This window comes from Balaenoptera borealis (genome assembly GCF_965194805.1).
Source record: "Balaenoptera borealis genome assembly, chromosome: 1".
In the NCBI taxonomy this organism is placed as follows: domain Eukaryota; kingdom Metazoa; phylum Chordata; class Mammalia; order Artiodactyla; family Balaenopteridae; genus Balaenoptera; species Balaenoptera borealis.
The window spans coordinates 81,956,208-81,984,082 of NC_138860.1; the positions used below are offsets into that span (position 1 = coordinate 81,956,208).

The following is a 27,875-nucleotide window of genomic DNA, read 5'->3' on the forward strand; positions in this document are numbered from 1 at the left end:
TTTTTTAAAGATTTATTGATTGCTATGTTGGGTCTTCGTTTCTGTGCGAGGGCTCTCTCTAGTTGCGGCAAGCGGGGGCCACCCCTCATCGCGGTGCGCGGGCCTCTCACTATCGTGGCCTCTCTTGTTGCGGAGCACAGGCTCCAGATGCGCAGGCTCAGCAGTCGTGGCTCACGGGCCCAGCCGCTCCGCGGCATATGGGATCTTCCCAAACCAGGGCTCGAACCCGTGTCCCCTGCATTAGCAGGCAGACTCTCAACCACTGCACCACCAGGGAAGCCCCGGCTCTGGAATTTTTTATGGTAAATATCTTTCAGAGGTTACAGTTTAATGCCCATGTTATGGCCAGCTCGGAATCCCTTACATTTGTGTAACATTTTACGCTCTTCCAGTGTTTTCAGCTGTGTATTTTATCACGTACTATTTCATCTTTATAGACTCCTACACATTTTGAGGTGGGCAAAAGCAGGAATTATGCCCCCACTGACTAGGTGAGGAAACTGAGGCTCGGAAAGATGATGGTATTCAGGACTCAGACGGTTAGCCTCGGTGGGGCTTGGGTCCACAGCACCTTATTCCTTCCACACCTCACTGCCCAACTCTCCTGGGTATAAAGGAAAGACCTGGGCCCAAAGTGCTGAATTTGCTGTGGGCAAATGGGGGAGTGTGTATGGAGAAGGGAAAGGAAGGGGGTGGAGAGGGGGCAGTTCCTTCCCTCACCAGAGCCCTTGAGGGAGAGGGAGGAGAGGGGCTGGGGAGGTGGGAGGGGAGGGACCTGAGGGGGTTTGTGGGTCAGGCTTGTGAGATGCAGTCTTCCAGCGCTGAAGCCTGCCCTGGCCTGTCCCTGCAGGCAATAGATGTCTGGATAATGGCTTACTTTCCGCTTCACCAAACATTTTTTGAGGTCAGTTTGTTTACTAGGCACTCTGTTAGGCACTGCAGGGAAGGCCCGATAAGGCAACCTGTGAGCAAGAGAGAGAGTGGTGCTGTGAGAGCTGGGTCTGAGTCCCAGATATGGAAACTTGGGAAAGGCATTTTTCGTTGCAGAGCCTCCACTGTTTTCATCTGTAAGATGGGGGCAAGGCTACTTTCTTCCTGGAATTATTATACGGATCAAAGGAAATAGCAGCTGTGAGGGGCCTGGGGCTAAGCCTGGGGGAGAAGACTGTCAGTAAGGACTGGTGTGTATTTCTCTTTACCTGGGCCTGACCTCCTGGACTGACTGGGGGTAAATGTGCTGACACTGGGAATGAGGAGGAGGAGTCTTCAGGATACAGGGAAGGCGATGGAGGAGGAGCCTTAGGAACACAAATATTTGTTCCTCCAGGTAGTACTTGATAAATGCCCCAGGGACAGGGCAGCCAAGAGCTCTGAGGTGCAGTGGGGGCAGAGATGAATGGGGGAAATCCTTTTGAGGGTTCCCCAGGTAGGGATGGTGGGTAAGGGCATTTCATGCCCAGAGGGAAGGTGCAGGCCTTTCTCCCCTGACCTGCAGGGGCGAGGGGAAGGAGATGGGGAGAGGATCTGTACCCCCTCCATGTTCCTTATTGCCCCCCTGGCTCCATCTAGTCCCCTCCATCACCCTCTCCATCCACTAACTGTGGGCCAGGCACTGCTGGGTCCTGGAGATCCCAAGCTGGGTCATAAAGAGGAGTAGGAATTGATGAAGTAAGGCGGGGGGAAGGGCACACAGCATGAAAGGGCGACACAGCTTGGGGCTGGGCACAGGGAGAGGGCTGGAACCACTCAGAGAGGGAGGAGGGGCAGGAGTGTACAAATAGCTGGAATGCAGGCGGAATGTGGTAAATACCTCGGGGAGATGGGCTCCCAGTGCTTTGTGACTCGGAAGAAAGAGCTCCTGACATGGGCACGAGTCCCCATGTGGGGAGGTGTCGGGATAGACATCCTGGAGGAGGCCCTTTGGAGATGTGGCTTACAGGGAAACTGCTTTTACATGGGCTGAGGACATTCCAGATTGGGCTGGAGCAGGCCAACCCAGAATGGCCTCAGAGACAAGCCGAGGGGGTTGTATTTCATTGGGGAACCCTAGGCTGAGGGGAGGCAGAGAGAGAGGGGAGGTTTGGAGACTTGAGAGTGGATAATGGGCAGGTTGCCCTGGGAATAATAACATTAGCTCGCGTTTATAGAACACGTTCTCCATTCCAGGCTCATTTGAAGCACTTTGTGTACATTAAGCACTTACTGTTCACAGTCACCATACGAGATAGGTAGTATTATCATCCTCAGTTTACAGATGAGCAAAGTGAAAGCACAGAGAAGTTCATAACTTCCCTGAGGTCACACAGCTGGTAAAGCTGTGAAGCTGGAATCTGAAACAAGGCTATCTGGCTCGAGGGTCCTGATTTAACCACTGCACCATACTATCCAGCTGTTCCTAGAAAGGGGCAACTAGTGCAAGCCACTGGGGGTGCAGAGTGATGCAAGGCCATTCTGGAGATGATCTCTACAGGATGCAGCAGCTGTTTGGATGTGGGAGAAAGATGGTGCTGTTAGTTGAGCATCTGGAACCCAGGTGGGAGGCAGGGCCATGAAAGCCTCCAGATAAAAGCCTTGCTCTCCCAGGCCTTTCTGCTAGAGCTCAGTCAGTCAGGTGCTTCCACCCAGGGCTCTTACTACAAAGGAAGGACTCAGAGATGTGGGGAGTTAGAATTCATTTCTCCCTAGACTCTTCCTGTGATCCTGGCTGAAGTTCTGGCTGCCCCATGCACCTTGGTCCTTGCCCATCTGCCAAGGCAGGTTCCCAGCCTTTCCATCTGTTGTGTGAACTACTGGAATTCCTTCCAATAAATCATTTTTCTGCTTTAAGTGACCTGGAGTCAGTTTCTGTCACTGGCAAGCCAGGACCTGGATGGGTACAGAGGGAGTCGGTGATGATATCAAGGTCTAAAGCCTGGGAGACCAGAAGGGTCAGTTGCAGATGTGTATTTTGGGGGAAGGACAGGGAGTTCTGTTTCAGCAGGTTAAGTTTAAAAGTGCTTGAAAAAGCCTGGAGAGGGCTTCCCTGGTGGCACAGTGGTTGAGAATCCACCTGCCAATGCAGGGGACATGGGTTCGAGCCCTGGCCTGGGATGAGCCCACATGCTGCGGAGCAACTAAGCCCGTGTGCCACAACCACTGAGCCTGCGCTCTAGAGCCCGTGAGCCACAACTACTGAGCCTGTGTGCCACAACTACTGAAGCCCACGTGCCTAGAGCCCGTGCTCTGCAACAGGAGAAGCCACCACAATGAAAAGCCCGCGCACCTCAAAGAAGAGTAGCCCCCACTCGCCACAAATAGTGAAAACCCGCACGCAGCAACAAAGACCCAACGCAGCCAAAAATAAATAAATTTAAAAAAAAAAAAAAAGAGTGCTTGAAAAAGCCTGGAGAGGGCTTCCCTGGTGGCGCAGTGTTGAGAATCCGTCTGTCAATGCAGGGGAACACGGGTTCGAGCCCTGGTCCGGGAAGATCCCACATGCCGCGGAGCAACTAAGCCCGTGTGCCACAACTACTGAGTCCGTGCGCCACAACTACTGAGCCTGCACGCCACAGCTACTGAAGCCCACATGCCTAGAGCCCGTGCTCCACAACAAGAGAAGCCACCGCAATGAGAAGCCTACGCACCACAATGAAGAGTAGCCCCTGCTCGCTGCAACTAGAGAAAGCCTGCGCACAGCAACAAAGACCCAATGCGGCCAAAAATACATAAATAAATAAAATAAATAAATTTATTTAAAAAAAAAAAGAAGAAGCCTGGAGAATGGGTTGAGAAGAAGTTTCTTCTTGGCCCCTGGGCCTGAGGACAGTGCTTTGAGTTAGAAGTGTGGAGATGGAGCAGAGAATTAGGGTTTGAGGTGCTGGAACTGACATGAGAGAGTGGAGAGCTGGTTTGCAAACAGTGCCTGCAGGGAACCAGGCAGGAATCATGAAAGAGTGAGGGGGCCCAGCTATATTTGTCAGGGAGGCAAAATGCAGGCTTCAGGCAAGCATCCCATTGCTTTAGTCATCCCAGCAGAGGGAGAGCATCTTTACTGTTTCAGCAAGAGCCCAAGGAGAACTCGCACTGTCCTTCCTTGGACCACATGCCCATTCCCTACCCAATCCTTGTGGCCTGGGGCTGCTGTGCTGGCACTGGCCAGGCTCAGGACACTGGCTCACTACTGGACCTGGGAGGTGGACTGAGGATGAGGGGGGTCCCACAGGAAAACTGGACTTCTGTCCTCAGAAGGGGAAATGGAAGCTGGGCAAGCAAACAAGCAGATGTCAACTAAGGGAGCTTGGTAGCTTGAGAAGTTTGCCGAATGGAGGGAAGGATTCTTTTGGATGGAGAAATCTGGGCCCAGTTATAGGTTAAGAGGAGAAAACTACTGGAAAGAGTCTGGAGATACAGAGGGGAAACTGAGGAAGCAGGCCCCAGGAAGGACGTGTCGAGATGGGCTTCAGGCTGGAGGGTAGGAGTCCATCTTGGTGAAAGGAGGAGCAGCTGTTTCTGAGTGGAGGCAGGTAGGGAGATGATGGTGGGAGGAGGGCTGAGAGGTACTGGAAGGAAGTCACTAGAGAACCCGTTCCCAGGCCTCACCCAGGCTAAGAGCTTGGGCTTTGGAGACAGACTGCAGAGATTCAAATCCCAACTCCATCGCCTATTAGGATGTGACACTGGGCAAATTCTATCCGGAGCCTCAGTTTTCTCATTTATGCAATGAAGATGAAAATAACAGGGCCCACCCAAAGGATCACGAAGAGGATTAAATGAGATAATGTATGTAAAGTACTTAGAAAAGCTGGCTAGTGTCTGGCATATGGAAAGACCTCAGGATTAGCTATTATGATGGTAATTATTATGATTTTTATTGCAGAGGGCTCACAGTAACAGTAATGAATTCCAATACAACTGGCTCTGGCTCCCACCTGCTGACACAGGACCTCCAGCCCCCTGCCAAGTCCCCCTCAAATATTGCTGATGGTCCCCATAGGGTGTCTCAAGTGGGTTCATCATCGTGTCTGTGCGCGCTGAGCGCTGCAGCTGTTCTGCTGGGTGCAGTGTTTTTCTGCTGGTGGGAGTGGGGCGGCAGGCATCTCCCTCTCCTCTCCTGTGTGACCTCGGTCGGGGGAGGGGAGGAAGGTCCCTGAGAAAGGCCACTGGTGTCTCCACATGATGTGGTTTGGTGGGTCAGCTCTTCAGTTTTCATTTGCAGCTGCTTCTCTCTATGAGGCCTGACAGGCTTCCCCCGGGGCTGGGCTGAGGATGGGTGTGCATATTTGCCACCTTGCTGTACTGTACTGGGACCTCTAGTCCTCTCTGAGGATGACAGCTTTGCCACGGAGCCTTTGGGGAGCTTCCACAGTGCCTCCGGCAAGGGCACTCCTGTGAGGTGTTCTCTCCTGGCTGCTTGGTGATTGCCAACCCCAGTGCACACACAAGGCTCAGGTGAGTGACCTGCCTCAGCCCCTCCTGCCACAGCAGCCCAGCTGAATCCCCAGCAGAAAGCTTGGGCAAAGAGACCGGCCTTGCCCCAGGCGAGGACAGCCGAGGATAATGGTGAGGGGCCAAGGACACAGCTGCTGATCACCAGCACCAGGCGGAGCCGGGCCCCTGGCAAGGCAGGTTGGGAGTGGGCCCTCTCTCCATCCCTGGGCTGTGCTCAGTCACCAAAGGCCCAAATCAGCCCTGAGGCCCCAAGGCCCTTATCAAAGCCAGTTATCCGCCTTCTGCCCCCACCCTTCTACCAGGCCAAGGACAGACCCAAGACCTCCCCCACTGCCTAGTCCCCATCTCTTCCCAGACTCCTGTTTCAGCAGAACTCTCTCCTCTTTCTTCTTCCAAAAAAGAAAAAGAAAAGAAAAAAAATCCCCTATGTCATTTGAAACACCTGGATCCTCTGTAGGAGTGGAGAAGGGCAGGGTACCAGCCAGCGACAATGCCCCGCCAGAAGAGTTTAATTGATTTTAGGACCAGTAGCTCTAATCTCCAGGGACAGAAAACAGCTCAGTGGTTGCCTGGGATAGGGGGTGGGGATGGGGATGGGGGTACTGGCTGGAAGGGGGCGTGAAGGAACTCTCTTGGGAGATGGCAATATTCTTTATCTTGACAGGGGTGGTGATTACAGGGGTGAATACATTTGTCGAGAAAGTCGTCATGAACCTATACACTTAAAATGTGTGAATATTATTGTGTGCAAATTATATTTCTCTAAAGGCGATACAAAAAAAATACAGCTAACAAACAACAAAGGTTAACTGGAGACTCCAGTTTGTGAACCAGTGACAGGGACAGTGGATGAAGCAGCTGGGGTGGCTTCCTGAGGGTCCCCTGTGGGTAAAGGCACTGGGCCAGGGGCTGGGGCACTGAGAGGGGCCTGTCTCAGCCAGCATCCTCTGGGTGCCCCAGTCCTTGCTATAAGGTCCTTTCCTTTGCCCACAGCCAGGCTCGCTCTAGGAACTGTCCGATTCATGGCAGGAAACTATGTCCTTGAGAAGTTTCCTCATAGGTCCACCCAGAGCCATGGTTTTGTCCTGGGCTGCTTGTGTGGCTGGTGCTCTGAGGAACAAGGACTGCTCCTTCTCTCCCACTGGCTACCGGGAATGCCTATAAAATAAACATGACTGAAAAAGCCAGTGACCACAGTAGACACAGATGAAATGAAAAAAAAAACAAAAACAAAATCAAAATAAACAAAACCCCCAAACCCACCCTGAGCCTCACACAGAAAAACCAAGATCCCCGAGCTGGGTGGCATGTAGAGCAGGCCTGTTTGGGGTGATATTTATACAAGGGGCTTGGTTCCTCCCTCGGGCAAGTACAGCAAGTTGTAAAATTTGAAGGCACATTTTAAAATTGTTTAAAATCCTCCAAATGTGTTTCCTGTCTGGCACTGCGTATGGGGACTTGGTACTATGTGTGCATGTGTGGCCTGGAGTATGTGTTAATGAGGGAGTTTAGAAATAGTGATGCTGAGGAGACGACGAGAATCAGGGGCAAGAAAGGAGTCTTGTTGTTGGTCAGGGTGTGTGTTCCTCGTGTTGGAATGTGTGTAAAGGGCCGTGGGACCTGGGAAGGTGGTTTCGTCTGGGAAATTAACATCTTTTTAAAAACCACCGTACTTATATACATCATTAGTTAAAGGCCTATAGGGGTAATCATGCAGGTATGTGATTTTTACTTCTAAAGCAAGTAGGTGTGATAATATTTGACAACATATAATAATTAGAATGTCGCAATACACATTTTGATCAATTAGATGATGATGATTAGTACTCCCACACATCATGGCCTTCTACCTTTGCTTAAGCTGTTTCCTCTGCCTGGATGCCTTCACCAGCTGTCAAAATCCTAGTCATCCTTCCCAGCTGGCTCAGTACCACCTCCCCACGGTGCGAATTAATCACTCCCTCTTCTGGGCCCCCATGACATTTTGTCTTTTACAATGTTTACTTTGTTCCTTCCTTTCTGAAATTTAGCTGAATAAGTGTCCGTTCCCCGTCACACATCCTTTGAGGACCAGAACCGACTTGGCTCTCAACGTCTTCCCTGCAGCTCTGTGCCCAGAGTGGGCTCTCAGTCAATGTTTGCTGAATTAAACTGTGTTTTTGTTTTTGTTCTTTTAAAGAGGGTTACTTTGCAGAAAATAAAGACTCTGCATTGGCACGGACCCAATTTGGTAAAAGCCATCACACCTTAAGATATTTTTATTTCATACTCTTTGAAGTTTGCCTCATTTAGAGTGTTGAGTGCGCTGAATTTGGAATTGGTGGAATTCAAAATCTAATTTGAAGAAAATGTGGTATTATGTTATTGTAGTTCTGATACATAATGTTTATCTTGTTAGGAAATCCTTTGTTTGGGGACAGCTTTTGTGGGAAGGCAAGATGGCCTGTGGTAAATTTGTCTTTATTATGAAATTTCCTGGCATCTGACTGATGAAGGATGGTGACACTCTGGCAACTGGGCACCATTCCCTGTAGTGGTTTCTGGGATGGATAACGGGGAACTCAAAACTGGGTATGGAAAAAACACTTGATTAGTGTGAATAATTGAAAGGCACCCCAAATGTAGCCTGGTTAAATAGAAATGTTAAAGGGAGTGGCAGTCTATAAGTCTAGCTATTGTATTCAGCTCTCAAAAAAAAAAAAATTACAAAAAGCAAAAGATGAAGGCTCCTTGGTGTTCAGTAGTGAGGCTGTCTTGGAACAGAACTGGAACAGATGCCTGGGGTGGGCTCTCTCATGAAGGTGGGTATTCACGCTTGTTTTCCTTTGCTTCCTGGCCGCCCCCTGGGAAGATGTGGTGCCTGGGAAGAGACAGGTGCTTAGGAACCAGGCAGATGGGGGTGGGGTGTGGGGTGGGGATTTAAGTGGTCTTGAGTCTCAGTTCTTGAGTCTTGAGTCTCAGTTCCCTCATCTGCAGAACGTAAGGAATAATAAATACCTTACAAGGGTTTGGGATACTCTTGTCAATTGCCCAGCACAACGCCTGACAGATGTAAGCGCACATGTGTGGTAGTTCCTCCACTTAGCTTGTGGGGGTCCCCCATCCTCTTCTCCCAGCCTGTCTATGCTACCCTTTCTTCCAGATTAGGCTTACCAGATTTAGCAGATAAAAACGGGGCATGCCCAATTTAATAGGAATTTCATATAAGCAATGAAGAATATTTTAGTATAAGTATTGTCCTATGGAATATTTGGGACATACCTATGCTAAAAAAGTATTCATTGCTTATCTGGAATTCCAATTCAACTGGGGGTCCTGTAGTTTATCTGACAGCTCTATGTCAAGGTGCATTTTCCTTTGTGAAGCCTCCTGGGTCAACTTAGTAAGCTCCACCCTCTGAACTCTTGTAACCCTTCATGACTTTGACACTTGCTTGACATCCAGGAAACAGCACCACTTTTACTTATCATGACCACTTGTTGAGCATCTATGGTGCACCAGGCATGTGGGGTTACACAACCTGCCATATTAGCCCTCACACTAACCCCGCATGGCTGGAATTAGTGTCCTCAGAGGCCCGAGGGGCATCAATACAGCCCAGCGGGCACACAGTGGCCTCATCCTTGAGGCCCAAGTGTGCAGGACTGAACCCAAACCCCACACTTCTGCTTCCTAGGTCTCTGTCAGTGCCCGGCCCACAGTGGCAGGTGCCCATGCTTATTGTTACGGAGAGTGATGCTCCAAAGGAACAGCACCACTGTCAGAATTGATTTGGGGACGGAGGGGTTACGACCTGTTTCCTGAGTCCTAAAAACAGGATGGCAAAGACATGGGTTTTCAGACAAGAGCAAGAAAGTTTCTAAACTTCTAGAAATTTCTAAAGTGCTGTTTGCTTTAGTGTGTAACTCTAGCATTGTTCCTTGCAGTACTGTGAAACTCATCCCTGAGCGAAGTCCTCTCTGACAACGCCTGTGATAGAGCATGTGTGGACGCACAGTGTATACGTGGCATGTGGTAGAGAGCTGGGGCTGGCCAGGACCGAGGACATCCGTACTCCTCTGGGAGTTTTTTTGGTTTAAGCTTGAGAAGCAACTGTAGGAAGCTATGGTCCTTTTTGGAAAAGGTGTTAGGCATAACTAAGCAGCCATTTCCGATATCCAATCTCCATGGGTTTTCTTCTCCCAGATGCAGAGGATCTGGGAGTGTGGGTGAGCGGTAGATAGGTTTATGATCACCAAATGGAAATGCAGCTCCTTCTGTGGTTTGGACCTCAATTACCATATTAATGTTACTTCCTTGCTGTGCTTCGAAGTTAGACAAATTCACCATGGTCAAGCACATTTCGTTCCCAGGATAGAAGGAAGTGACTGATGAGCATGAAGGGTTATAGCTGTGAATATACCTGAGCTAGGGGGTGGACCTTCACCCCGATAGGCTGGCTGCCTCTTTTTTCTCATTACCCCTTTTACTATTTTTATTCCCATTCTAGTTTATATGAATTCTGGGGAGTTGGTTTTATAAGGGGGTGGGGAGAGTGAAGGAACTAGCCTCTCCTAATGATAACCAAGGAGTAGGTATCATCTCCATCCCACAGTGGGGATGGAGGAGTTTAAAAGCATTTCCAGGCTTGCAAACCTGAAAATCGTGGAGCTGGGACCTGAACTCAGGTCTGTCTGACTTTGAATCCTCAGCTTTTTCCATGCTGATGCACAAATTCTGCCCTTTAAAAGACTTGGGGAAACAGGAGGGGTTAATCACACATGTCTATTTCTTAAAACTACACTAGAATGACTGTGAATCATTATATAATAATAATATAGCTCCTCCAAAGATGAGAGGTTTAACACATTTTGGAAGACGGGCAGCAGGTTGGGGAGTGGGAACTGATTTTTTGAGAAAGGAAGAAGCTCTAAGTTGGGTGCCTGCAGAATGGACTCTTGCCAAAGGATTTTGGAAGAGTAGGGCATCTCTCAAGGCAGGATCTGGCCCAAGGCTGGAAATGGAGATGGGGTTAGGAAAGGGGGATCTGGGGCAGTTAGGACCCCAGGACTTTCCCGGATCCCCAGAAGTGAAGCAATTACACCCCTGTAAACCCTACCCCATAGGAAACCTCCCCACTGCCCTGAGTGAATGAACGCCCTAAGAGATCTCATCAGGCTCCCGGCTCACATGTGCACCGTGGCATGTGAGATCTTAGTTCCCAGACCAGGGATTGAACCCCCGGGCCCCCGGCAGTGAAAGCGCAGAGTCCTAACCACTGGACCGCCAGGGAATCCCGACTCACACATTTATATCTAACCCATCCCTTGCCCTAAACTTCACACTCACAGATCTACTGCTTATGGTGACATCTCCACCAGGAAGTCTAATTGGCATCCCACACTCTTGGGATGGCCAAAATGCACTCTTGACTTCCACCCCCAAACCCATTCCTCCCGCTAGTGACTCCCACCTCAGCAAATGGCACCACCTAATTGCCAAGAAAAACCAAAACAAAACAGAGCAAAATGGGAGTCATCCTTGACTGTCCTATCTCTCAACCGTCATCCAGTCCTCATCACATCTTGTCAGGTCTGCCTTCCGGTACATCCTGAAGCTGACCCCAGCTTACCACCTCCACCTCGACCACTTGGGCCGAGCCACCATCACCTCCCCTCACCTGGATCTAGGCAACAGCTTTCCCTCCAGTTTCCCAGCTTCCACTCTCACCCCTATAATCCTATTCTTTACAAGATAGCCAAGAGATCCTTTTAAGTGTAAATTTTATCCTGGGCTCCCCTGGCCAAACCCACCAGTGGCTCCCAGTCACACAATGGAATTCAGGTGCTCACTGTGGTCTACCAAGCCCTTCATTATCTGGCCCCTGGCTCCCTCCCCCACCTTATCTCAAACCATTTTTCTCCTTACTTACCCCTGTCCAGCCACACCGGCCTTCTTGATGCTCTTTGACCTCCCCAGCTTGCTTTAGCCTCAGAGAATTTGCACTTTGAACGTCAGGCTGCAAAACTTTTCCCCAAGATATACACTTAGTCAGTCACATGTCCCCTGCATTGAGAGGTCTTTTCTGATGACTCCAGCTCGCAAGAACTTGCACGAGGAAGGTCACACGCATGCACTCCTGTTCCTCGTCATCTTCTTTTTTTTGACATAATACAAAAGATGTTTATTTCTTACTCATATAAAGTCCAAAACAGACATCGGATTGGCAGGTGACTCTCCTCCAAGTGAAGATTTGGAACTTCCTTTATCTTGTGATTCTGTTATCTTCAAACTGTGGCATCCCAGGTCACCATGCTTATTATCACTGGTAAAGAGAAGGCTCCACTGGATGAATACAAGGTGAACATGGCATGATTGTTATTCCCACTCCATCTGAGGCCTTGCCAGCTTCATCAGTGGTCCTGAGGTCTCAGCTTCAGTCTCTGGAGCAAGCTGGAAGTCCCAACCATCCCATCCTCGTTGCCAAACTGTCCCCTCTTCATCTTCTTATTTTGCTTTACTTTTCCTCATAGCACTTGTCATCACCTGACATTTATATTCACACATATATATTTATATTTAAAATAGATTTTATGTATTTATTAAATATGTATATATTCTTTTCTGTTTATTTTATGTTTCTTCCCAGTAGATTTTAAGCTTCACGGGGCAAGGACTCTGTTCCTTACTGTAGAGAATAATGCCGGGAAGATAGTAGGATTTGAAAAAATAATCTAGCCTCAGGAACACCAGGCAAAAATAGGTAAAAGGAGTATATGGATAAAAATAATCTGTGTGCTGAATGATGAAATTCCTGTCCACTTCCCTACCTGCTTCCTGAAATCTAGGGCTGCACTCCCAGGAACAAGATTAGAGGACTCTTTTCTAGATAAAGTCCCAGAGAATGGTCCCAAAGAAAAGGTTAACCTTTAGAAAAGATGAGAAAGCCTCTAGATGTACTTTTTTTCCTCCCTTCTTCTTTCTATCCTTCACTTCTTCCAACCTTCACTCCTTCCAATTTTCCCTCTGTTTCTTTCTCCCTTCCTTCCTTCCACAAATATTTGTTGAGCATCTACTATGTGCCAGACAATCTTCTAGGTGCTTGGGCTCTATCTGTAAACAAAACTGAGGTAGATCTTTGCCTTGAAGAGCTAGTATTCTATCGGAGTACAGTCACAAACCCAGCTTGTACATACAGTTACCCAACAGCTTTTTTTGTGCCTCATGCTGAAGTATGAATGGATAGCCAAGGATCAACAGGCATTTGAGGAAGGCTCCAATGGGAAAAAGACAGAGATAAAGCACATAGAGAAAAAGAAATCACAAAGAAAATAGGAATAATGCAGGGAGTAGAAGAAATCTTTAAAAAAAATGGTAACTGATATTTTTAGAGAAGTAAGAGGATTCATGAAATAAAAAGATTATGTTAAAAAGCAATTAGACATTTAATTAATCAGAAATTAGACATATGTTAGTAAAAACAATTAACCAAAGGAATGAAAAGTTTAGCTGAGGAAATCTCTAAGAAAGTAGAAGAAAACAAAGTGTTGGGGAATAGGGGAGGAAATATAAAAATTAGAGAAACAACCCAGGAGATTGAACATCCAACTAATAAGAGAAAGGAGATGGGAGGAAATTATCAAAGAAATAATACTAGAGGGCTTCCCTTGTGGCGCAGTGGTTGAGAATCTGCCTGCCAATGCAGGGGACATAGGTTCGAGCCCTGGTCTGGGAAGATCCCACATGCCGCAGAGCAACTAAGCCCATGTGCCACAACTACTGAGCCTGTGCTCTAGAGCCTGTGAGCCACAACTACTGAGCCTGAGTGCCACAACTACTGAGTCTGTGCTCTAGAACCCGTGAGCCACAACTACTGAAGACTGTGCACCTAGAGTCTGTGCTCCTCAACAAGAGAAGCCACCCGGGCATGGCAAGGAAGAGTAGTCCCCTCTCACTGCAACTAGAGAAAGCCCCGTGTGCGGCAATGAAGACCCAATGCAGCCAAAAATAAAATAAGATAAATACATTTTTTAAAAAAAGAAATAATACTAGAAACTTTCTAAGAACCAAAATTTTAGAATGAGAATGATAAAGATTTGCATTCACACAAAGGATCAGGAATTGGTTCAGTCTTAGACTTCTCAGTAGCAACGCTAGAAACTAGGAGACCTTGATGTCCTGAGGGAAATTGTTTTCCAACCTATGATTCTACCCCAACCAAACTAGCAGTTAAGGATGGGGCTAGGATAAAGAGCACTGCAAGTCACTCAAACACACAAAAGAAAGCAAATGTTTCTCAGGAAGTTCTTGGAAATATGTCCACAAAGGTGAAGTAAACACAGAGAGAATGGGACATGGGATCCAGGAAACAGGGCTCTAACACAGGATAAAGGAGAAGGGAATTCCCAGACTGTTGATGAAGAGGAGCTCCAAGGTGGCAGCTGTGCAACAGAACTAAAGACAAACCAACACAGATTAGAGCAAAGGAGTGAATGACTCCAGGAAGACTGTCTCCAAGAAAAAGGGCACTGCCAAGCTATTGATGAGTTTGACCACATTGAGAGGAAGGATGGATCAGAGAGTTTGGGGATAAATTAGTAATCAGGGGGCTTCCCTGGTGGCGCAGTGGTTGAGAATCTGCCTGCTAATGCAGGGGACACGGGTTCGAGCCCTGGTCTGGGAGGATCCCACATGCCGCGGAGCAACTAGGCCCGTGAGCCACAACTACTGAGCCTGCGCATCAGGAGCCTGTGCTCCGCAACAAGAGAGGCCACGATAGTGAGAGGCCCGCGCACCGTGATGAAGAGTGGCCCCCGCTTGCCGCAACTAGAGAAAGCCCTCACACAGAAACGAAGACCCAACACAGCCAAAAAATTAAAAAAACAAAAAACAAAACAAAACAAAAAACCCAACAAATTAGTAATCAGGAAAAGAAAACAAAAATAAATAAATAAAATAGTCCAGGAAATATTTTAAATTTAAATTCATTTTTGAATTGGTAATACATTCACATGGTTGAAACATCAAAATGATATAAAAAGCAAAATAATTGACTCCATGTACCCTGTCTTCTCCCAAATAGGCAACCATATTATGTTAGTTTCTTATGGACACTTCCAATGATTCTTTTTTTTTTTTAAGTTGTGGTAAAACACACATAACAAAATTTACCACCATAACATTTTTTTTTTTTTTTTTTTTTGGCCGCACTGCACCGCATGTGGGATCCTAGTTCCCCAACCAGGGATCGAACCAGTACCCCCTGCATTGAAGCGCAGAGTCTTAATCACTGGGCCGCCAGGGAAGTCCCCCATCATAATCGTTTTCAAGTGTACAGTTCAGTGGTGTTAACTATATTCACATTTTTATGTTCCAGTGTTTTTTCCATAAGGCATGAGTAAATATGAATATACTATCTCATTTAAAAAAATATTCTATATACATTGTTCTACACTTTGCTGTTTTCGTTTTCCATTATATCCTGGAGATCTTTCCACGGAGAGTTTCCTCATTCTTTAGTCAAGTGGCTTAGTGTTCTACTGTGTGGATGTGCAGTAGTTTATTAGACCAGCTCTCTATAGAAAGACACTTTTTTTCCCAATACTTTACTGTTGTAAATGAATGCCACAGTGAATAACTGTATACATACTTTGTTTCAAATGTCTGCAGATATAGCTGCAGGACAAATTTCCTGAAGTGGGACTGCTGGGTTAAAGGGTAAATGCATTTGTAATTTTGCTTGATATCTCCAAATCCCGCTCCATGCGAGTTACACTGTTTTGCCTTCCCACTGGCAATATATGAAAACGCCTGTTCCCTGAAGCCTCATCAACAGACTGTGTTATAAACTTTTGGATTTTTGCCAAGCTGATAAATGAGAAATGCTACCTCAATGTAGTTTTAATTTTCATTTATCTTATGTATGAGATTGAGCAACTTTTTAAACATTTAAGAGCCATTTGCCTTTCTTTTCTGTGAAATATTCATGTTCTTTGGCCATTTCTCTATTGGGTTGTTGGTCTTTCCAGATAATTATTAACTACAAAGAAAATTAAAAGTTTTTGAAGAAAATTCTAGAATGGATCATAGTATATTACAAGGCTCAATTCTGAATAATTATTACAGTTTCATAACTATCTAAATGCTAAATATTGAATTTACCAAAAATTTGGATTTGACTGTATTGGGAAGGTAGAGGCAAAGTGTGTGTGTTTGTGCATTGAGGGGTAGAACATAGAGAACTAAATACCTTCCATAAGAGGAAGTCATAGATAAAGTCTAAAATAAAAAAAAAAAAGAAAGAAAGAAATAACAAACAGCAGTACCAGCTAAATCAGATTGTTTAGAAATATGAAGGTAAATATCAGAAGAAGCAACTAGAAAGTTTGAGTGTGGTTGCTTCTGGGAATGGGGATTGGGAGTTGGGGAAGGATGTGGCAGGGGCTATTGTTTTTCATCAAAGTTATTTAGTCCTATTTGACTTTCTAAACTACGTAATGCATTCCTGTGATAAAACAAAATTAATTATATACAATTAAAAGGGGGTGGTATATACATTACAATATAAAGCTTCCCCCTTTTCAATAGAGGGATATAATGGTATGTGATACACAGGAGTGTTTATGCTAGTTATTGCAGCCAGAAAGGCTTAAAAGACTGAAGAAGACCCAACAGGTCTTTTTTTTTTAAATTAATTAATTAATTAATTAATTATTTTTGGCTGCATTGGGTCCTCATTGCTGCGCACGGGCTTTCTCTAGTTGCGTAGAGTGGGGGCTACTCTTTGTTGCGGTGCGCGGGTTTCTCATTGCGGTATCTTCCCTCGTTGCGGAGCATGGGCTCTAGGCACACGGGCTTCAGTAGTTGTGGCACGCAGGCTCAGTAGTTGTGGCGCACGGGCTTAGTTGCTTCGCGGCACGTGGGATCTTCCCAGACCAGGCCTTGAACCCGTGTCCCCTGCATTGGCAGGAGGATTCTTAACCACTGCACCACCATGGAAGTCCCAAGGGCTTTTTAAAAAGCAAACAAAGTCATGTTTGCAAGAAAGTCTCTTCCAGTCGCAGGCCAACTTCTGATTCCGTCCATGATGGAGTAATAGGGGCCATCCTCTACCCTCCTGCATTAAACAACTGAACAAATGGACAGACTCTATGAAACAATGATATTCAGACATTGGACAACAGGCAGAACAGAACAGCGATCCCTGAGAGGGAGGAAACAAACGAAGTGAGCTCTAAATTTCCCAAGATTACTGCCTGAAGAGAATTTCCAGGCAGTGGTGTAGAGAGGGGCACCCAGGCTGAGCCTGGTGATCTCCTGGAGTTGAGGAGAGGGAGCTGGGAGTCTGGGGAGGCCGAGGTGGGCAGTTCACAGGTCAGGGCACTGAAGAGGAGAGAGCTGCATGGAGAGAGAATTCTGGAGATCTGCAGAGCATCCCCTCCAGGTCTTCAGTTGTGTGCTGAGCAGTGTACACATGTAGGGGAAGAACCATAGGAAAGGAGGCATTCCTCAGAGCTTAGACGACTCCAGGAATACTTTGTGTTCCTGTTACCAAACCAAACTTGGGTCTGCTTGCCCGCTCGAAGTAAAGCCAATCTATTGACACCAAGTTGTGGTGAAGGAAGGTGGAGGTTTTATTGCAGGGCACCAAGCAAGGAGTCCAGGCAGCTAGTTCTTAAAAGACCTGACCTCCTGGGTGGCATTCAGAGAAAGGTTTTCAAAGACAGGGTGAGGGAGGGGGATTGTAGGGTATGTGATCAGCTGGTGGACATTCTTCTGATTGGTTGGTGGTGAGGTAATCCAGAGTCAACATCATCAACCTTCTGGTTCCAACCAGTCTGGGGCAGCATACAATTAACTTCTTCCACCTGTGGGCATTTCATTATCTACAAAACAGCTCAAAGGGTAAGGCTCAGAGTATTGTCTGTAGCCCTTGAGGAGGAACTAAAGGTCCTTGACTTTATTTAATGGTTAAACTATTATTATTTTGTCTTACTTGACTGTTTTCCTTTGTTTCTACATTTCCTCACTTCTCTGATTAAATTTATTCTTTGGAACTCGGGGAAGGCCTAGGAGTCTGAAATTTTTCTACAAACAAGAGGCAGGTGGAGGACATGGTGGGGGTCTGTCCTGGGAAGGCCCCAGAGGGTCCTGCTCAGTTATAGTTCCACCAGCCAAAGTGGAAAGACCTCCTAACAGTTATCACTCTGTGCCAGTTATTAATTTATTGCCTCTCAGCTCTAAATTGATTCCTCAGGGGCTTCCTTGATGGCGCAGTGGTTAAGAATTCGCCTGCCAATGCAGGGGACACGAGTTCTAGCCCTGGTCCGGGAAGATCCCACATGCTGCGGAGCAACTAAGCCCGTGAGCCACAACTATTGAGCCTGTGCTCTAGAGCCCGTGCTCCACAACAAGAGAAGCCACCTCAATGAGAAGCCCACGCACCACAACGAAGAGTAGCCCCTGCTCGCTGCAACTAGAGAAAGCCCGCACGCAGCAATGAAGACCCAACGCAGCCAAAAATAAATAAATAAATTTAATTTAATTAAAAAAAAATTGATTCCTCATTGCCTGCTCTGTGAAAATGGAGATGAACTCTTTAAATATTTTTTGTTATTATTATTATTTTTTTTTTAATAATTCAAAGCCTGTTATTAAGACAATGGCTTTGACTTTAATTTTTTTTTATTTATTTATTTTTATTTTATGGCTGTGTTGGGTCTTCGTTTCTGTGCGAGGGCCTTCCCTAGTTGCGGCAAGTGGGGGCCACTCCTCATCGCGGTGTGCGGGCCTCTCACCATCGCGGCCTCTCGTTGCGGAGCACGGGCTCCAGACGCGCAGGCTCAGCAATTGTGGCTCACAGGCCTAGTTGCTCCGCGGCATGTGGGATCCTCCCAGACCAGGGCTCGAACCCGTGTCCCCTGCATTGGCAGGCAGATTCTCAACCACTGTGCCACCGGGGAAGCCCTATTTTTTGTTATTTTAAAATTATTTTTTCTTCCAGTTTTATTGAGATATAATTGACATACAGCACTGTATAAGTTTAAGGTATACAGCATAATGATTTGACTTACATACATTATGAAATGATTGCCACAGTAAGTTTAGTGAACATCGATCATCTCATATAGATACAAACTAAAAGAAAAAGAATAAATATTTTTCCTTGTGATGAGAACTCTTAGGATTTACTCTCTTAACAACTTTCACGTATAACACACAGCAGTGTTAATTAGATTAATCATGTTGTACATTACATCCTTAGGACTTATTTATCTTATAACTGGAAGTTTGTAACTTTTGACTGCCTTCATCCAATTCCCCCTCCCCTCACCCCCACCTCTGGTAACCAAAAATCTGATCTCTTTTTCTACTAGTTTGTTTGTTTGTTTTTGAAGTATATTGACCTACAACACTAAGTTAGTTCCTGGTACATAATACAGCGATTTTATATTTCTATACAGTACAAAATGATCACCCCTAAACATGATGGGCATGATTTTAGGCTTTGTTAAAGGAGGATGCTGCAGAGACATTGCAGGGGGAAGAAGTTTTCCCTCTGGATTCTGGTGTGCTCTCTCCACAGGTTTCTGTAGCATACACAGCTTCTCAGATGCAGCTGGGGGAGGGCTCGTCCTTCTCAGCCCTAGAAGTAGTGGCTGCTCCTCATATCTGCTATTCCTATACGCCTTTAGAGTTCTGTTTATTTCTTACTGACCAATCTCTTGTTACGGTTAATAATTCTTTTTTTAAAAAAAATATTTATTTATTTATTTTTGGCTGCGTCAGGTCTTAGTTGCGGCACGCGGGATCTTTCATCGCAGCGCACGGGCTCTTCATTGCCATGCGCAGGCTTCTCTCTAGTTGTGGTGCGAGCTCCAGAGCACGTGGGCTCAGTAGCTGTGGTGCACGGACTTAGTTGCCCTGCAGCATGTGGGATCCTAGCTCCCCGACCAGGGATCGAACCAGTGTCCCCTGCATTGGAAGGTGGATTCTTAACCACTGGACCACCAGGGAAGTTCCAATAATTCTTTATATTAAACTTTCCCTGTTCCTGGCTGATACATGGGCATCAAGTAGCATCCTCAGAAGAGTATTGCCTCAGTGACCAGACCAAATTAGCCCTAAATGAAAGGCTGTTTTGGTCTTGCCAAATGGCACTTAAAAGCAAGTTTTAAAAGATCAATCTGTTTCCAAGTAACTCAACTGTGTCCCTGAACAAGGCTCAAAAATATTCAAAGCAATTAAAAAAAAAAGGCCAGCACCAAACAACATAAAATTCACAGGGTCTGGCATCCAACCAATAACTACCACACTTGAAAAAAAGCAGGAAAATACGACCCAAAATGAGAAAAAGCAACCAATCAAAACAGATCCAGAAATGACACAGATGATAGAATTAGTAGACAAAGGATTTTAAATAGCTATTATTAAATATATTCCATATGTTCGGGAAGATAAAGAAACACAGGAACATGATAAGGATAGATGTGAAAGATATAAAATAAGACATCAATTGAACTTCTAGAATTGAAAATTACAATTTTCAATTGTAATTGCCTGGGATGAAAAATATACTGGATGGGATTAAAAGCAGATTAGACACTGCAGAAAACAGCTGGGTGAACTTGAAGATTTAGCAATAGAAAGCAGCTAAAATGAAACACAGAGAGAAAAAAAAGAAGAAGAAAAAGAAGGAGAGGAGGAGGATGTAGTAGTAGTAGTAGCAGTAATCAGTGAGCTCTGGAATCATATCAAGCAGCATATATACCTGTTTGGAGAACCAGAAAGGTGGGGAGAAGGGTGACAGAAAAATATGTGAAGAAATAATGGCCAAAAGACTTTGTGTTTTTGATAAAAACTATAAACGTATATATCCAAGAAGCTCAACAAACCCACAAGAAATATGAAAGCACATCATAATCTGCCTTAATCACTGCTGAACATGAGTGATGAACAGGAAATCTTAAGAGCAGCCAGAGCAAAAAACGTGTTAAGTAAAGAGGAAAAAGAGAAGCAGACTTCTCGTCAGAAACAACGCAAGCCTGAAGACAGTGGAGCAACGCCTTTAAAGTACTAAAAGATAAAGCTGTCAACCTAGAATTCAGTGGAGATGTCTTTCTAAACTGAAGATGAAATAGAGATGCTTCAGACATTCAAAAGATGAAGGAATTCATCACCAGCAGACCTGCACTATAAGAAAAGATTTAGGGCTTCCCCGGTGGCGCAGTGGTTGAGAATCTGCCTGCCAGTGCAGGGTACACGGGTTCGAGCCCTGGTCTGGGAAGATCCCACATGCCGCGGAGCGGCTGGGCCCGTGAGCCACAACTACTGAGCCTGCGCGTCTGGAGCTTGTGCTCCGCAACAAAAGAGGCCGTGATAATAAGAGGCCCGCGCACCGCGATGAAGAGTGGCCCCCACTTGCCGCAACTAGAGAAAGCCCTCGCACAGAAACGAAGACCCAACACAGCCATAAATAAATAAATAAATAATTTTTAAAAAAAGCACAATATGTGTTTATCTTTAAAAAAAAAAAAAAGAAAAGAAAAGATTTGAAGTCCTTCAAGCAGAAGAAAAATGATACCAGATGGAAATCTCCATCTACACAAAGGAATGAAGAGCACCAGAAATGGTAAATATATGGGTAAATATAAAGACTATTCTCTTATTTTAAAATTCTCTTTAAATGATAGTGGAGGGATTAAAACAAAAACAATAATGTGTGTGGAATTTATGGGATATGTAGAAATAAAATGCAGGACAACAATAGCACAGAGGCTAGGAGGTGGGAAATAGACAAAGTAAGGTGCTTACACTATAAGTGGTATAATATTACTTGAAGAAGATAGTCTATGATAAATTAAAGATACATTTTGTAATCTTATGGAACCACACACACACACACACACACACACACACACGTTTAAAAGTATAGCTTAATAAGATAATAAAGGAGACCAAAAATGGAGTCACGGTCACAAGCATCCACAGGGGCATGTTGGCTGCCCGCTCTGCAGACTGAGCGCTTGGGTTGGGTTCCTCAGGCCAGAAGGGTGGGAGGGGGCGCAGGGGGGGTGTCCCACAGAGCCTCCAGGTGTTTAGGACAGAATAAGTACTGTCAGAAAAGCGCTTCCTCTCCTGCCACCTTCTGGCAGTAAATCCAGCCTATTTTTAACTCAGGCCTCTGCTTAAGTGCTCTTGGCTACAAGAGAACCTGCCGCTTCTGAGGCCCCGGGCGGCCACAGTCTCCCTGGCTTCCCCGCTGTCTCCAGCGCTGGGAGGCTCACGGGCTGCTCCGATGCTCCCAGCTGCCCAGCCACCTGTCCCAGGAGAAGAAGCACCTTCGCTGAGGGTGTCACAGCGAACACCCACGCACGACAGGCGGCCCCTCAGCCCGGGCGCAGATGTGCGAGAGAACCTCTAGGGGGCGCCATGCACACAGAGACTGTGGGAGCGGCGCCGGCAGGGTAGTCCCAGGAGGGAATGGGACCGCAGACTCGTGCCCGAGGGGGTGGTGGTGGTGTGTGTGCATGAAGGTGCACTGTGTGAAAAGGGTGTGCTCTGCTGCGAGTGTGAATGTTTTTGTGACTGCTTATGCTATGAAACATAAACATAACAGCCTCTGCCCTTTTGGTCAGCCGCCCCCTCTGCCGGGCTTGTCTTCCCTCCTAGTGCGCCAGCCAACTCCCACACGCTAGCTGGCAATCTACCACCCATCCCTCAAGCCTCTCATCTCTCCAGAAGCCTTCCCTGACGGCCCTGCCCACAGGCCCAGCCAAGTGGCCCTTTCCCTCTGGGTTGTACACCCAGGGCTTAGCATAGGGCCTGGGGTGTGCTTAGCCCTCAAGGAGTGAAGAATGCTCCCAAGGCGCGTTGTGAGCTCTTTCTAGGGGTCAGATCAGGTGCTGGCAGACCTAGAAGAGCCCCCAGGTGACAGGCCTCGGGACACAGAGGGGTGCCAGGATCACCCTCCAGGCCCAGGGCGGGGTCTGGGGGGTCTGTGCCCAGAGTGGGCTGTGCTGGTGCCCGGGGTGGTAGGTATGGGGACATGGCCCACAGAGAGCGGGGCAAGCTGTGTTGGTCTCTCCCCGGGTCCCTACCCCAGGCTCAGGGTCTGGTGCGTGTGTGTGAAGGCGTGTCCGTGGTGTGCAGAGAGGGGTCCCTTTCATTGTTGTCTCCTTATTGATCAGCGTATGGCAGGAGTGGAGGGTTGTTCAGGGCCCCTGGGAGGAACTGCGGTGGGCATCTGTGTCTAATGCCGGTGTGGACTCATGTCTCTGTGTACGTATGGACGTGGGTGAGAAGCCCCTGCCTCGCCCTGTGTCTGTGAGTGTGTCTGGGCATATCCTTGGGGTCCTAGGAACCTGTAGGTTCCAGAGGGTGTGAATGTGGCACTGCTCTCTCCCACACCCCACCCTCTCCCTCCCCTAGATTTTCCCGGACTACAGACTTTGTCCAGCCGGTTTGGCTGCTGCCCTTCCCTGCACGAAACACTGTTTGCTTAGTTGGGACCGTCAGCATGGTCTGTGTTGGCAACTGTCATCTGTCGGATGCCAGTCCTCAAGCGTGTCACCCTGTGTGACCCTGGGTGCAAGTGTGGCTTGGGTGCCTGTGAGCCCCTCCACCTGTGTGTGGGCTCTCGTTTGTTGAGTGTGTTAGACAGTGTGACCTTCCTGTGCATGTCTGGTGCCCGTGAAGGGTAGGAGTGTGGCTTTGAAGTGTGTTGAGCATGCACGCCGGAATATGTATGGAAGTGGCGAAGTGGTGTGTGTCAGGGGCCTGCCCGCGGGGCGGCTGCAGGGGCGGGGGGCGCCGGTGGGCCTGTGCTGCCTGAGCTGCTCCCTTGGCCGAGGGAGGACCCTTCCACTTCAGCTGTGTAAACAAAGCCCCTGACTTCCTTTCTGAGGCCCCTTCAGGGTTGTCATTCCCCCCCCCCACCCCATCTCAGAGCAGGGAATTTGATTGAATGCGTGGGGTTGCAAGGTTGTGAGGTTATATGACCGGGTGTGAACTGAAGTGTACAAAATTGTGCGTGAGCGCGAATGTGAAGCCGAAGCGTCCCCTGGCCAACACCAGCCTCTCAGGGGCAGGTTGGGGGACCCCAAGCCACTTGAGTTGAGCTCTTGCAGGTCCCCAGGCCGGTTCGTCCACCCTCTTATGGCCAGGCTTGGCGACAGCCCTGTAATTAACCCCGGCCAGGTGCTGTGGTGAAAGCAAGAGTGTGACGCTGACCGTCTGGAGGAGGGGCTGTATCTGCCCCCGCGCCCCCCAACCTCTGTTTAAGCCAGAGGCCAGGCCTCCCCGGCTCAGATCTCAGGCCAGCATCGCTGGGTTCTGCTTGCAGCTGCTCTTCCTGCTCTGGACCCAAAGTGTCCTGGCTGGCCTGGCCCCAGCGCATCTGGGCTGTTCCCTGTGTCAGCACCACACTTGTCAGTGTGTCATCCAGGGGCTGAGCTACCCAGCCTTTGTGTCCCCACCACTTCCCACCTCTGTCCCTCATGCTAGCCCTCGCCCCCCCCCCCACCTAGCTCATGTGCTTCATCCACACCTGTGTCCCCCCATCCAAGTCCATGTCTCCTGGTCCTAGCTCATGTCCCTCCATTTCAATCTCTGTCCCATCCCAGCCCATGACACCACCACATCTATCCCGTGACCCATGTCCCCCCAGCTCAGCTCATGCTCCTGGGTTTGCCAATAAGGCAGAACAAGGATGGCAAGGGAGACTGCGTAAGGCTTTGGGGCTGAGTAGCTCTAAGCTGGACAGGTGTGGACTTGGCCCAAGTCCATTCTCAGCCCCATAGCATCTAGAACTGAAGGGAGGGAGAGAAGGGGGTAAGAGGTCAGAGAAATTCTGAGAAGGAGGATGGACTGGGATGTCTCCACTCTGCCCCAGGCTCCAGAATAGGCTGAGCCTAAAGCATCCTCCAGCGCGGCCCTCTGCTCGCCTCAAGGGCCAGCACCCACCCTTGCAGGCCCCCAACCCAGGGCACAAGGCTTTGAACCCAGCCTGGATTGCAAACGGCCCTGCTGACCTCGTGTCCAGAAGGGGAGGATGCGGCTGGCTCTGAACTTCACTCCACCAGCCAAAATCTGTGCTGAGTTGTTTGTTGTGGCTGCTGTTTTTCACCCTGGGGAGGGCAGGAAGGAAGGGGCCATGTGAGAGTCTCTGTCTGGCTGTGTCCTGGGATGTCCCTATGAGGACCCTCTGGGAATTCCAACGTGTGTTGATATGACCCCTCTTGAGGCCCTTGTGGAGGCGGCCAGAACAAGAGAACAAGGAGGAAGAGGACCCTGCTCAGGGTGGGCACGCTGCCATCTGGAGCTGGCTTTGCCAGTCTGGAGCTGGCACAGCTCACTGAATTGAACTTCCCTGGCCTCAGGGCCCTGTCCTTTGGGGTGGGGACAGGACACTAGCAGAATGTCAGGTCCTGGGGCACCATCTGGCAGCCATCAGCAGATTCTAGGGGCATCCCAGGTGCTGGGATGTGGCAGCAGGAAGAAGGTGGCTTAGCCTGGCTTTCCCTTGCCCTGCTGTTGTCCTGTTGCCCTCTGTCCCCCTCCCCCCAGTATCTTGCTCAGTCCCATAACCCAAACTGTTCTATTTGGTTCTGTGCACTCCTCCCCTGCTTTATCCTCTCCATCAGCAGGTATTGAGTCTGGATCGTAGGCCCCCTTCCTTCCTTCCTGCCACCCCTGCCCTCATTCGCACCTCCAGCCCTTGCCCTCAGGCCCACCACTGGCATCATCTCACCTCTGCCTTGGCCAGGACACCCTGGGCTATGCAGATCTTGGTGCCACAAGGCAGAGGCCCTGTGCCAGGCGGGCTCAGGGTCATGTCATCTGTGCATCTAAGTGCTGAGCCCTCACCCCACTCCATCTTACGTGCTCTGGGAACTAAAGCCTTGCCTGAGGGGGATCCCAGCAGCACCCCAGAACTTCCTGAAGCCCCAGCCTCGGGGGAAATGAAAAGAGATCTTTGAAGTGAGTCGTGCTTCCTCCTTAATCCCTGCTTGTGGGGGATTTTTTTTTTTTTTTTTTTTTCTTGTGGGGGATTAAGGTGTTTCAAAGACCAGTCTCCAATTCCTGGGAAGGTGCAGATCTTCCCTTCTGGGGCATCACAATATGATAGGAAAAAATGGGGGCTCAGGAAACCTGAGTTCCAGTCCTGGCTCTGCCATGGACATCTAAGTGACTGCGGGCAGGTCACTTGCTCTCTCTGAGCCTCGGTTTTCACATATGTAAAATGTGGGGTTTGGACTGGCTCCCCCAATCCAGAGCTGAAGTCCTTTGATGTCTTTCTCCAAAAACTCTGAGTGACTGATGGAGGGGATAACAGGAGGCAATCAGAATTTGTGGGAAAGGGTTCCGGGTGGTGGTGCAGGGTCCAGTGGTCAGAGTACAGCGACAGACAGACCCATTTTGAATGTCAGCCTTGAGGGACATAGCCTCTTAGACCCTCAAGTTTTCCTATCTGTGCTGTTGGGGTAGTAAGGCTTCCAAGGGCATGATGCACACAGTGCATGTAAAGCACTGGGCACAGTGCCTGGCACGTAGTAGGTGCTCAGTGAATGGAAGTTGGCTTGGTCTAGTTCCTGCTCCCAAATGCCTGGCCTTTTTGCAGCCTTCCCATTCTTGGATTTTTGAACCCACTAGATCCTCCCCATCCCAGCTGGCCAGCTCCTGCCCCACGTAGCCCTGGGGTTGGAGGGAGCCTGCAGCCTGGACTTCTTTATGGGACAAGCCCACACTCCTCAGCCTTCAAGGCCCTCAAGACTGCCTAGTAGGGCCCCAGTTATGAGTACCTCCTCCTCCTATGTCCCCAGGCTAGAGTGTGATTTTTTTCCCCCATGTTCCTATAGCTTCCTGGCATTTACCCATGTTACACCTGGTTATATTGCCCTATGTGTGTGTGTCACTGATTCCTCGTCACATATCAGCACATGTGAAATTATGAGCTTATCTGAGGCTAGAGACTGTCTTCTTTGTATCCCCAGTACCCAGGTTAGGGCCTGGCACTCAGCAGGCACTCAGTAAATGTCGATTGAATCCATGAATGACTAGATCGATGAGCCTACCTTTTCAAGTCTTGTCTCCACGTGGGGAGCCTCAGACTAGTGCACTGGCTGCCCCTGATCCTCTCCCCACCTGCCCTCCCACCCCCACTCCTCCCAGCTCTGCCAGTGGGAAACCTACACACTCTCCGCGGTCCAGTCGAAATTCCGTTTCCCATGTTTTATGAGTACAGAGGGGGAGAAGACACAGCCCCTGCTGCTCAGAGACTCACAATGCAGCTGGCAAGAGCCACAGGGCACGCAGGAGGGGCACTAACCCAGGACCCAGCCTGCCCACACAGTGCCCTGGTTGGGCTGGAGTCACTGCTTGGCAATGAGGAAAAATGCACCCCCTCCCTGGGCCAGGGAGCTTGGCTGGGCAAGGGAAGCCTGGATAGATTTTGGCCCCTATCAGCAACCCCTCACCGCCCTCCTGAAGTGCCCACCTGTACAACCCTGACCTCACTGGGCTTAGGTGGGGCTGTGACCTTTTTGACTGCTTCAGCCACTGTCCCGTCTTTTGCCTTCTGTCCCCTCACTCTCCTGATGGATGTAGGGTGCTGTAGTTATGTGCGGCTCCAACACCAGCAAACTCTCAGCCTTTTGGCCATAATGTTTTAAATGAAAAAAATAAAATTACAAAGGATTATAAAGGAAACCAATTATATTGAAACACAGTTATCAGAACATTTACATTTTTTGGTATATTAATATATATGCTTCTTTATTAACACATTAAAAACAAGATCTAACAACTACGGTTATTTCAAAGTAGTGATGAGAGTAAATGATATTTTGAGATATTTTCAAAAACTATAACGCAGCCTGAACACATCTGTGTCTGTTACAAAGTCACAGGCGCTCTTTAAACTACTGTGGCTATTTTTTGTTTTTAAAGCTTCTTTGTTTTACCTTCACATTTTTTAAAAAAAATTTTATTTATTTATTTAGTTTTGGCTGCGTTGGGTCTTCGTTGCTGCGTGCGGGCTTTCTCTAGTTGCGGTGAGCGGGGGCTACTCTTCGTTGTGGTGCGTAGGCTTCTCATTGCGGTGGCTTCTCTTGTTGCAGAGCAGGGGCTCTAGGTGTGTGGGCTTCAGTAGTTGTGGCACGTGGGCTCAGTAGTTGTGGCTCAGGGGCTCTACAGTGCAGGCTCAGTAGTTGTGGCACACGGGCTTAGTTGCTCCACGGCAAGTGGGATCTTCCCCGACCAGGGCTTGAACCCGTGTCCCCTGCATTGGCAGGTGGATTCTTAACCACTGAGCCACCAGGGAAGCCCACTACTGTGGCTTATTGCCCAAGTACGTAGGAGAATGTTAAATTTCAGTTACAGGCGAGTGAAAATAAAGATATAATTTTTTCCTATCTAGGTTCACACCCCCCTGAAATCCATAGACTCCAGTCAAGAACTTCTGGTTACAG

At 48.1% G+C, this 27,875-nt stretch overlaps 1 protein-coding gene across 4 annotated transcripts in view; it reads right to left on the reverse strand.

Moving 5' to 3' along the window:
• Positions 1 to 283: 283 nt before the first annotated feature.
• LOC309614206 (ephrin-A3) overlaps positions 284 to 27,875 on the reverse strand; it is a 36,727-nt gene continuing 9,135 nt past the window's right edge. The window contains exons 5-8 of one of the 4 annotated variants that reach the window (XR_014236076.1): positions 26,903 to 27,865; positions 24,438 to 24,533; positions 10,063 to 10,158; positions 284 to 6,585 (exon numbers count right to left, since the gene is read on the reverse strand). Coding sequence is in view for 1 of the 4 variants with exons in the window: in XM_082362293.1 (XP_082218419.1) it covers positions 27,816 to 27,862 (47 nt within the window). In the remaining 3 variants the exon portion in view is untranslated. Of the gene's footprint in view, positions 6,603 to 10,062; positions 10,159 to 24,437; positions 24,534 to 26,902; positions 27,866 to 27,875 lie in introns of those variants that run through there. The other 3 variants (XR_014236077.1, XR_014236075.1, XM_082362293.1) reach the window with 3 other exon arrangements.